Genomic DNA, 10,397 nt, shown 5'->3' with positions numbered 1-10,397 from the left:
ACTGCTGCAGGAAGAAGAACATGGCCTGGGTCTCTAACAGCTTTTCGCAAGTGGACGTCATCTTCGCCCGGTGGCTCTGCAAAGGGAGGAGGGGACGCTGCAGCCGGTGGCCGGGCCGGGGCGGGGCCGGGGCCAGGGCCAGGGCCAGGGCGCCGGGCTCACCTGCGTGTGCGCTAGCACAAAGCTGTGCGAGCCGTCGAACAGGAAGAGGCTGTTGTGCGCGGGGGCGGGGCTCTGCTGGGCCTGCAGCTGCGAGCACATCTCAAAGGCCACGCAGGCCCCGTAGGAGTAGCCGGCAATGCGATAGGGCCCCTCAGGCTGCACCTGCCTGATGCACTTGATGTAGTAGGCGGCCAGGCTCTGGATGCTGTCCAGGGGTGCAGCTGCGGGTGGCGAGAGGCATAGCTGTAGGTGGGTGGCCGGGCACCCCGCAGGCAGGCCCGTCACCCCGTCTCATGGGAGAGCAGCCCCACAAGACCCTGCTGTACCTTGGGTGCACTGCAGGCCATAGGTGGGGACGCTGAGCTTGGTGGCCAGGCCGTGGAAGACTGCGATGGAGCCCTCGATGGGGTGCACGAGGAACAGCGGCCGCTCGGAGCTCTGTACCGAGTTGAGCCTTATCAAGGTGGGGCCCTCAGGGTTCACCAGCAGGGTGCTCAGGTTCACCTGGGTCTGCTGTTTGGCAGGGCTGGTCTTGGGTGTGGGGGCTTCCAGGTCTGTGAGGAGGAGCAGATGCTGAGGAGGGCCAGGGTGCACAGGACACCCGCACACAGATGGACATGTGAGTGCACACGCACTCACACCTGACTCGGGCTGCTGCTGGCCTGGTCGGGAGTGGGGCATGGGTACTGGGACCCGCCGAGCGTTCAGGGAGGGCTGAACGACAAGCCTTGATGTGGGGGGGGCCAGCTGCCCCTAGGTCAACTGCTCCTGGGAGACATGCCCAGACCCTGGAGAGGCTGCCCTGGGACTCCCGTCCCGCACGCACTGCTGTCCTGCGACGACAGCTCCTGCAGCTTCCGCAGCGTGAGCTGCTGGATGTCGCGCAGGGACATGACCAGGTCGTGCTCCCGCTCCAAGATCTGCCGCACTTCCACGCCCATGAGCGAGTCCAGACCCAGGTCCACCAGTGAGCTGTCCATGTTGACCGTGGCCAGGTCCCGGATGCCTGGGGAGAGGCGCTCGGTCAGCCATCAGGAGGGGAGTGGAGTGGCTTCGGGGGATGGCCGAGCCCCGTGGCTCTGGCACGCAGCCGTTACCCTGCTCCACAGGCCCTGCACCTCTCCCTCCCGGTAGCAGAGCCAGGGAGACCGACCGCGGCCCAGGCACAGCGTGCTCCCTCACCCAGGACGTGCGCCACGGCCTTCACCAGGTCTTGCTGGCCATCGCCGTCTCTGTGGCCTGTGGCCGTCTGCTCGGCCAGCACGAAGCTGCTCAGGACAGGGTAGGGCAGGCTCAGGAAGAGATCCAGCACGTTCAGGCAGGATGCGATGCGCTGGGGCAGCGTGCCGCCCACGACCGTGTCGTTGCCGCCCATGGTCTCCAGCACGATGCCCACGTCGCCGATGGCGCCCCACTGCACACTGAGGCCTGTGGGCACGGAGGGCGGGGGTGAGTGGGCGGCCGGCGGCCGGGGCGGGCCAGGGGCGGGCGGGGGGGCAGCAGGCACCTGGGAGGCCATCGTGCCGGCGCTGCTCGCATATGCGCTCCATGGTGGAGTTGGCAAAGCCGTAGTTGGTCTGGCCCGCGTTGCCGCGCCCGCAGCTCACGGAGGAGAAGGCCACGAAGTAGTCCAGCTCAGGGCACGCCTCCCGGGTCACCCTGTGGGCGATGGAGTCACACCCTGGGCGGGGCCGCGTCTGCCTGCCCGGGCCCCTGGCGCCAACCCTGACGGAGCCTGGGCCTTGGAAGTTGGTGGCAGTGCCCTGTCGGGGAGGCACGGGGGGCAGTGGGAGGGGACCAGCAGCCACTCCCCTCTACGCGCGTGGGCTGGGCACCCACCTGTCCAAGTTCAGCGTGCCACTGTACTTGGGCTTGCTGACGTCCTGGAATAGCTCGGGGGTCTGGTTTTCCAGCATGGCGTCTCTCAGGACCTGGGGGCGAGGGGTGCTCAGCTCCTGCCCCGGCCGCGGGGCTCCAGGGGGCTGGCGAGGGCACTCGCCCTGGGTGGCCGCACCAGCCCCTTCTGCACTGCACTCACCACGGCCAGGTTGAAGACACCGCCAACAGGCCCAAGCTGCGTGGCCTCAGCAATGAGGCTCCGGGCCCCCTCCAGAGAGATAGCGTTGCTGGTGGACAAGAGCACGTGCACGCCCTGGCGCTTCCACTCGCGGACCTGCTTGGCCTGGTAGCCTGCAGGACACGGGGTGGTGGGGTCGGGCAGACTGGGGTTCTGGACGCTCGGCTGGGGTGCCCTTGGGGCTCGCTGGGCTGGGGCCTGCCAGGCGTCCCTCCTGCTGCCCCCTGGGCCCTCACGCCCACTGACCTGTGCGGATTCCAGAGCGGGAGGTCAGCACAAGCTTCTGGGCTCCTCGCTGCACAAGCCAGTGGGCCAGCTCAAGGCCGAAGCCACCCAGGCCGCCCGTGATGATGTAGCTCTTGTGTGCCGGGCAGAAGGTCTTGGATATGGCCGGCATCAGGGTGGGCTTGGGCCCCCGCACCACAGTCTCCTGCTCCTCCTCGCGCACCTACGGCACAGGCGGCACCCCACTCACGCACCGCCCGCGGGGTCAGAGCCCGGGGTGCCCGGGGCGCCCCCTCACCTGGACAACGACTTTGCCAATGTGCTTGCCCTGGGCCATGTAGCGGAAGGCGTCCTCCACCTGGGTCTTGGGGAACACGGTGCACTTGAGGGGCCGCACCACGCCATCCCGGATGCCCGCCCGCAGCAGGGCCGCCACCTCCCGCCAGCTGCTGTTGGCCTCTTCAAAGAGCGCATCCAGCAGGATCCCGTGGAAGGTCACGTTCTTCAGGAAGATGGCCATGCCTGTGTCGGCGCAGGGCGGAGGGCTTAGCACTCCCGGACCCCGCCGTGCCCCGGCCCATGCGCCTCCCCTCCAGCCTCTGGCCGGGCCTCACCCAGCGGGTGGTTGTTGGAAAGGTCAAATTTGCCGATTTCCAGGAAGCGGCCATGCTGGGCCAGGCACCGCACGCTGGCTTGCAGCTTCTCCTCCGCCAAGGAGTTCAACACCAGGTCCACGCCTGGCAAGGGAACAAGAGAGCCCGTGCGGGCCGGGCCAGGCCTCCTCTAGCTCGGCCACCGAGGGGGGGGACCCGGGGTAGGAGAGCAGGCGTTGGGTGATGAGGGTCCGGGGACCGGTGGGGGTCCTTGGGCCACGCACCTTTACCATCTGTGTGCCGTAGCACGTGCTGCTCGAAGGACGTGTCCCGCGAGTTGGCGAAGCTGGTGTCATTGAGCTGGGGGAACCGGGCCTGGAGGTACGCCCGTTTTTCGGCTGAGCCTGGTGGGCGAGAGGCCCGCGCCGGTGAGCCAGGCGGCAGGGTCAGCCGGGTAGCCCCGGGCTCCGGGAAGGGCTGGCCGGCTTACCCACGGTGGTGAAGACACGACAGCCCAGGCTGAGGGCAATGGCGATGGCGGCCTGGCCCACGCCGCCCGAGCCCGAGTGGATGAGCACTGTCTCCCCGCGCTGCATGCGCCCGCGCACCACCAGCGAGTAGTAGGCGGTGGTGTAGACGACAGGGACCGAGGCCGCCTCCTCCAGGGTCCTGCAGGCAGTGCACAGGTCAGCTCAGGCCCGACTCCCCTCGCGTGCGTGCGGGGGCCCAGGCTCGCTGCCTGGCTGACTCACCAGCTGGAGGGCACGTCCCACAGGAAGTCCTGAGAGAGCATGACGGAGGTGGCCAGGCCTTCGGCGGGCACCAGCCCCATCACGCGCTTGCCGCTGGCGTCACGGCCGGAAAACTCCATGCCCAGCATGCAGTCCCGGTTGACCCATTTCCCTGGGGGCAGATGGCGGCTGAGGCACGGGGGCCTCCTGGACCCCAAGCGCCGTGGCAAGACCCCGCCACCCCCCTCCCCCTGCCCCGCCGCACGCTGCCCGCACCTGGGATGGCGTCAGGGGACAGCTTGCCCGTGGCCAGCATGATGTCCCGGAAGTTGAGGGAGGCGTAGTAGGTGGTGCAGAGGCGAGAGCCGGGGCGGGGGGCTGGGGCGTGGCGCAGCGGGGAGCAAACCCAGCGGATGGAGGAGAGGTCCCCTCGGACGAGGACGTTGACGAAGGCATGTTCCGTCTGCTCCTCCGGCTGGTCTGGGGTGACAGGATGTGAGGCTGCCATGGGGCCACCTGAGACCCTGGTGGAGCCCTGTCCCCTCCACACCCAGCTGCACGGCAAGGAGCCTGGTGGGCGCTCACCATGCTCCAGCAAGAAGAAGCGGAAGGCCCCCCAGGCCCCGTCCCGGTAGACATTCATCACCAGGTCCCCCTGCAGCACCTTCTGCAGCTCTGGGGAGCTCGGGTCCATCTTGGGGACGGGGGACGTGCTGCTGAGGTTGGACAGCAGGATGCACCTGTGGGCGGGCAGAGCGGTGAGGAGGCTGGACGGGAGAGGGGGAGGGGGGAGGGAACGCAGTGCTCGGCGGTGCCTCTCACCGGACCCGGTGCCCGCCGGGCTCCTTGCGAAGACAGTTGACCATGCCCACGACACCCGAGGTGCTGCAGCCGACTGCAGTCAGCCACACAGGCTGGGAGGAGGCCGCGGAGAGAATGTCCTGCGGGACGAAGGAAGGGTTGGCTTCTGCGAGGGCCCCCAGGCCTGCGTGTCGGTTGGCTGGGGACTGACCTTCAGCGGGTCCACCCATTGGAAGCTGGTGTCTTCCACAGGCAGGAAGATGGGGCTCTCCGGAGGGGCCAGCCGGCGGCACAGGAAGAGCACGGAGCCGTAGAAAGATTTCTTCTGGGCCACCAGGCGCAGAGACGTCTTGGCAAACATGCTCTCCCACTCATCCTGTGTGACAGCCAGCTGGGGTCAGGGCCTGGCTGGCCCCCAGGCCCCTCCCCCAGGCCTTGCCTCTCCCCTGCACCTGGCTCAGGAGGCTCTGCCCTCCAGGCTGCGGCTCGGGGCAGGTCAGGAAGGCGACCGTGTCCCCGAGGGGGTGTCCTCTGAGCAGGGTGTGCAGCAGCAGGAAGCCACCATCCTTGAGGGTGGCCGCCATGTTGCTGAGGGCCGTGGCCACGTCCCCGAGGCTGGAGATGCAGCAGTTGCATACCAGGAGGTCTGCCGGGCCCAGGCCGCTGGGGGTGGGGCCTGCGGGGTCCCACTGGCCCTGGGCCACGCCATGCTGCTGCAGCTTGGCCTGGACAGACTCCAGGGCCTGCGGGTGGCGGTCGGTGGCTGTGTAGTCCAGCTGCAGCATGGGATGGATGCGGAGCAGGGCCGGGATGCGGGAGTACAGGTGGCCGTCACCAGCCAGCACCTAGGGAGGAAAACGGTCCTGGACTGTCTGCCACCATGGCAGATGTCCCAGCCCAGGCTGGGTGAATGTCTGCCGGAAAGATCTAGCCGCCAGTGCCGTCCGCAGCACCCTGGACCCCACTCGGCCCGCCCCCGCGCCCTCTCCCCCAGCGTTCAGGGAGGGTCTCCAGTGCACTCCGGTCTGGGCCCGCTGCGCCTGCTCGGCACCCACCTCCACCACCTTCATCCGGAAGTTGACCATGTTCTCCAGCACGGTGTCCACGCAGGCCTTGAGCGCCGGCGCATCCAGGAGGCCACAGAGCAGGGGGTCCGCATGCAGCAGGGCCCTCTCCTGTGCCAGCACCTGCCCCAGCTCCAGCTGCAGGTTGCCGTTGAGCTGGAGCTGGCAGGCGGCCGCCAGCAGCCGGGCCAGGCCCTGTTTCGGGGGCTCCCGGGGGGCCTGGGCCCCATCCAACCCAGGCACCAGCATCTTCAGTCCCTGTTGGGCCACCTTGGTCTGCAGTGCTCGCGCCAACCCTGGGGGACGGGGTGACAGATACTAGGGGGAGACCTCGGCTTGGCAGTGCTCCCCGCCCCCGGGCAGGAGCAGCAATTGTGGCAGGGACATGGGGCTGACCAGGACCCATGCAGCTTGTCTCCCTGGGGCCTGCTGCCCAGCCCTGCCCATCGCACAAGCCAACAGGTGGACAGTGGAGCGGGCCGTACAGTCTGTGGCAAGGAAGTGGCGTCCGCCATCGGGACTGCTGGGTGAGCCCAGAGCAGAGGCTGCTGTGCCCTCAAAGGCTGAGAGGGCACAGAGGTGGGGTCGGTGCCCTGAGGACCCTGACGGCCCCCCAAGGTCCCTGCCCACCAGCACAGGTGTGAGCCTTCTGCAGAGGACCACCTGCAGGGTTTGGCCCTGCAGACGCTGCTGGTGGGCGAGCAGCTAGGAGGCACCGAGTCTGTCACCTTGGAGCACTGGGTCCCCTCTGGGGGACGGCCACCAGGAAAGGGCAAGGCAGTAGCTGGCACCAGCTCTGCTGGGGGCGCAGGGCTTGGGGGGCTCCCAGGGGGCCCCGCGTGTAGGCGGGGGGTGCGCAGGCAGCACGGGCCCCGGGGGCGGGCCTCACCCCGGCACAGCTGCAGCTCCTCCTGCAGGGCCGCGCTCTTGACCAGGCACCGGGCCTCCAGGTGCGGCGTGAAGCAGAACTTCTCCAGGGTGGGCGACTGGTCGTGCTGCCGCCTCGGGGCCACCGAGGTGTGCATCCGCGAGATGAGAACGCCCCCGGCCACCGTGCTCTGTAGACACCTGTCCACCACCACGTCGACCACTGCAGGGACAGAGGGTGAGCGGGGGCAGTGCCCGGTGCAGGGCCAGTGTGGGATGCAGAGCGTGCAGGGGCCGGGCTACCTTGCGTCTCGCGCTGCAGGGCGTACACCTTCTGCCGGTGGGTGGCGGGGTCGATGTGCACGGCAGCGATGCGGGTGGGCAGGCGCAGGCTGCGCTGGCTGGTGCCCAGGATGGATATCTGCAGCATGCTGTCCAGGAAGGCCACCCAGTTGTCCCTCCACAGGAGCTTGCCTGTGTTGCCTACGGGAGAGGGGGCCAGCTCAGCTGGGTCAGGCCACCCCTGGGGCGCCCACACCTACGACAGCCCTCCCCGCACCTGGCCAGGACACCGGGCTGGGACCCCACCTTCAAAGCTGGCCTCGTGGATGCCCTGGAACTGGGGGCCATAGTCGTAGCCACACAGCCGCAGCTCCTTGTACACGTCCCCCGGGGCCAGGCGGGACGTTGCCTCTGGGCCTGTCGGCGCCTCTGGAGCCAGGCCACCCTGGCTGTCGAAGAGCTTGGGGTCGGGGTCCTCCCACTGGTACACCTTCCCTGCAGACAGTGGGCACGGCAGGAAGGCCTCAGGGTGGGCAGAGCCGAGCTGGGAGCCGGGAGCCGGGGGCCCCCCACCTCCCCTGGGGATGCTGCAGCCCCGGGCGCCCGCTCACCGCTCACTATCAGGTTGCCTTTGTCGGAGACCTCGAAGGCATGGGAGGCCTCCAGGAGCCGCACCTCCAGGGCCACGATCTCTGCGGGCGGCGGGTCAGAGTCAGCGGCAGCCGGCAGCCATCGGCACCCCCCGCAGCCCTCAGTCACCCCGCCTCACCTGTCTTGGGCAGGATGGTGGCCTGGTGCAGCGTCACATCCTCAAAAACCACGGGCATCTGCTCCACGTTCTGGTCCAGGGCGTGTGCCAGAGTTTTCCAGACCAGGCACAGGTAGCCAGTGGCGGGAAAGATGACGCGGCCGTCAATGCAGTGGTCCACCAGGTAGTGGTCGGGGGACTCCGTGCTGGTGTCTGCGTGACACAGGTCTCAGTGCTGGCGCCTCAGGGGCGGGGGGCAGCACCCGCCCTCCGACCCACGCCCGGCTCACCGATGTTGTAGACCGTGGCTCCCCCACCGCTGGAGCTGCTGGTGAAGTCCTTCACACTGGGGACGTCCCAGGTCTCTCTGTGGTCCCACTTGATGTGGGGGGAGATGAGGGGAACCCCCCGGGCAGCTGGGAACTCCACGGGTGGGAATAGGCCATTGGCGTTGATGTTGATGCTGTGGGCAGGGGGCGGGGAGGAGGAGGGTCAGGGGCACAGCCGGCCTCGGGACCGCCCTGTCCTACCCGACCCTCACCATCTGTCCTAAGGCCCGGGACTGCTGTGACAGTGGCTCAGCACCCACTGGCGCCTATCCTGGGGACAGTCTCGAGGCCACACCTTCCCTCACCCAGGAGAAGTGCCGGGGACCGCCCCGGGGGCCGAGCGGGGCGTGGACCTACCCTGCCAGGTGGGCCCGGCCCATGTTGCTGAGGAAGAACTGCAGGTTGTCCGGGTGCTCCTTCTTCATCAGGGGGATGACGGTGCAGCTGGACCGGAGGCCCCTCTTCAGGATGGCCTGCGAGGGCACAGCCGGGCCGGGCATTCCCTGACCAGTCCCCCGACTTCTCTGCGTCCCCCGCCCCCCCCGCCCCCCCGGCACTCACCTGCAGCAGGGCGTGGGGGCTGACCTCCAGCACCACGGCGTTCTCGGGCACGTGGTACAGCGCCTCCTGGAACAGCACGGGGCTTACCAGGTTGTTCACGTGGTATTCGGCCGAGCAGGTGCGGGCCAAGCTGCTCTGCCACTGGGCCTCGGGGATGCTCGTGCTGAGCCAGCGCGCAGAGCGGGGCCGCGGCTGCCGGATCACCTGTGCACAGGACCCGCGGGGTCAGGCCGGGTGCTCGGGCGGCCCCCCGGTGGCCCCGTGGGGCGCGGGCCCACCTTCTTGAGCGTCTGCAGCAGCGAGGGCGCGATGTCCTGCATGAAGTAGGAGTGGAAGGCCAGGCCACCCGTCCGCACCTCCTTGGCGAACACACCGTCCTGCTTCAGCTGGGCCACGAACTCGGACATCGCGGCCTAGGGGTGAGGGTCGGGGCTGGCTGATGGGCTGGGCTGCGCGCCGGCCCGGGCAGAGCTCGCTCCAAGGCTGGGGGAGGGGACTGGGGACGAGGCCTTGCCTCGTGGCCCCCACCTGAGGTCCCGAGATGGTCACTGTGTCCTCGGAGTTGTGGCAGGCGGGCACGATGCCAGGGGGGCAGCGCCGCCGACATTCTTCCCAGGACAAGCCTGTGGGCGGAGGCGGCCTCAGAGGGGGCCCCAGTGACCGGGACCGGTAATGACCGCCGCGGAGATGCACCCTTACGAGGCGCTTTCCCCACAAAGGTGTCATTACCACAGCACCCCAGGCCACTCTGCCCAGTCGAGGCCTCGGCCTCATGCCCCGCGAGGCCCTCAGGCCATCCGCCTGCCCCCCAGCCCATCGGGGCCAGCGCCAGCGGACGGGAGCAGCCAGGACGAGTCCCCCCGATACCCTGACTTTATCCAAAGTCCTGTGGGTTCTTGTCCTCACGTGAGTTCAGCTCAGGACCCTGTGAAAACCACACTGACCTTTGCCGTGATGCCCGTGGGTGAGCGTGCCAGGCACTGAGGCGCCCAGGCACAGGAAGGCCACATGGCTGTGTTTGAGGATGGTGGCTGGCAAGCTGTCCCCAGGCCCCTGCTTCTGTCTCTCCTAGGTAGAGCCTGAGGCCCCAGGGTGGAGTGGGGCGGGGAGCCCCGGTAGCACCTACCCACAGCCGCCATGGCTCCCAGAGGAATGTTACTCTCTTTGATGCACTGGCCTCTCCAGTAGGCACAGAGGACGCTCTCCTCATGAGAGAGGCAGCCGTCAGCATAGCCGCAGGCCACCTCCCCAAGGGAGTGCCCGATGATGCCATCTGGCTTCAGGCCCATGGACGTCAGCAGATCTACAAGGGCGATCTGGGGGCACAGGAACACATCGGTGCGGGGGCCAGCAGCCCACGCTCGACTGCCCGCCAGGTCCGCACCCCTCTCCCTCCACCAGGCATCCCAGCCCCGGCCCCCGAGGGCACACCTGGATGGTGGTCAGGCTCACGAAGGTGTTAACAGTGTCATCGAAGGTGGCCTCGTCGGTGCTCAGTAGCAGCTCCGACACCTGCAGGCCCAAAGGCTTCAAGGTCTTGTCGCTGCGGAGGATGGAGTCCCGGAACCCGGCCAGGCGCATGAGGCTGAGCCCCATGCCCCGCCACTGCGAGCCCATCCCTGTGCCAGAGACAGGCGCTCAGAGGTGCAGCCAGCGACCCAGACGCCCACGCCCCGGGACAGCCTGGGGGTGGAACTCACCGGAAAAGATGAACCACAGCGGGCGCTGGCCCGTGGGCACCTGCTCCACCTCCCGGCCGCCATCCTCCCCGCCCAGTATGGTGCAGCCACGGAAGGGCATGGCGGTGGGGGCGGCGACTGCGATGTCATTGAGCATGCTCACGAAGGCCAGGTTCTGGCTGTGCTGGTGGCCCTGCTCCAGCAGGGCCTGCACGGCCTCGGGGGTGCGCCCGCTGGCCAGCAGCAGGCGGGGCAGGGCGGCGTGCGGGGCGGGCGCT

The 10,397-nt window shown here is 68.7% G+C and overlaps 1 protein-coding gene across 1 annotated transcript in view; it reads right to left on the bottom strand.

Moving 5' to 3' along the window:
* FASN (fatty acid synthase) overlaps positions 1 to 10,397 on the bottom strand; it is a 15,541-nt gene that overhangs the window by 596 nt on the left and 4,548 nt on the right. Inside the window, 33 exon segments of the mRNA XM_025047051.1 lie at positions 2 to 76; positions 163 to 383; positions 489 to 716; positions 989 to 1,168; positions 1,345 to 1,590; positions 1,670 to 1,821; positions 2,002 to 2,093; positions 2,201 to 2,352; positions 2,486 to 2,687; positions 2,763 to 2,986; positions 3,079 to 3,201; positions 3,342 to 3,461; positions 3,548 to 3,726; positions 3,810 to 3,960; positions 4,065 to 4,268; positions 4,374 to 4,528; positions 4,611 to 4,729; positions 4,801 to 4,965; positions 5,042 to 5,434; positions 5,645 to 5,949; positions 6,543 to 6,743; positions 6,824 to 7,003; positions 7,109 to 7,297; positions 7,414 to 7,494; positions 7,572 to 7,763; positions 7,841 to 8,013; positions 8,237 to 8,352; positions 8,441 to 8,644; positions 8,719 to 8,853; positions 8,969 to 9,063; positions 9,567 to 9,756; positions 9,872 to 10,059; positions 10,141 to 10,397. The exon segment at positions 10,141 to 10,397 is cut by the window's right edge and continues 92 nt beyond it. Coding sequence (XP_024902819.1) covers positions 2 to 76; positions 163 to 383; positions 489 to 716; positions 989 to 1,168; positions 1,345 to 1,590; positions 1,670 to 1,821; positions 2,002 to 2,093; positions 2,201 to 2,352; positions 2,486 to 2,687; positions 2,763 to 2,986; positions 3,079 to 3,201; positions 3,342 to 3,461; positions 3,548 to 3,726; positions 3,810 to 3,960; positions 4,065 to 4,268; positions 4,374 to 4,528; positions 4,611 to 4,729; positions 4,801 to 4,965; positions 5,042 to 5,434; positions 5,645 to 5,949; positions 6,543 to 6,743; positions 6,824 to 7,003; positions 7,109 to 7,297; positions 7,414 to 7,494; positions 7,572 to 7,763; positions 7,841 to 8,013; positions 8,237 to 8,352; positions 8,441 to 8,644; positions 8,719 to 8,853; positions 8,969 to 9,063; positions 9,567 to 9,756; positions 9,872 to 10,059; positions 10,141 to 10,397 — 5,887 coding nt within the window.

The sequence above is a fragment of the Pteropus alecto genome, unplaced genomic scaffold (genome assembly GCF_000325575.1).
Source record: "Pteropus alecto unplaced genomic scaffold, ASM32557v1 scaffold134, whole genome shotgun sequence".
Lineage (NCBI taxonomy): Eukaryota > Metazoa > Chordata > Mammalia > Chiroptera > Pteropodidae > Pteropus > Pteropus alecto.
The sequence above is the reverse complement of the archived record's forward strand: the minus strand, read 5'-3'. Positions and strand labels throughout refer to the sequence as shown.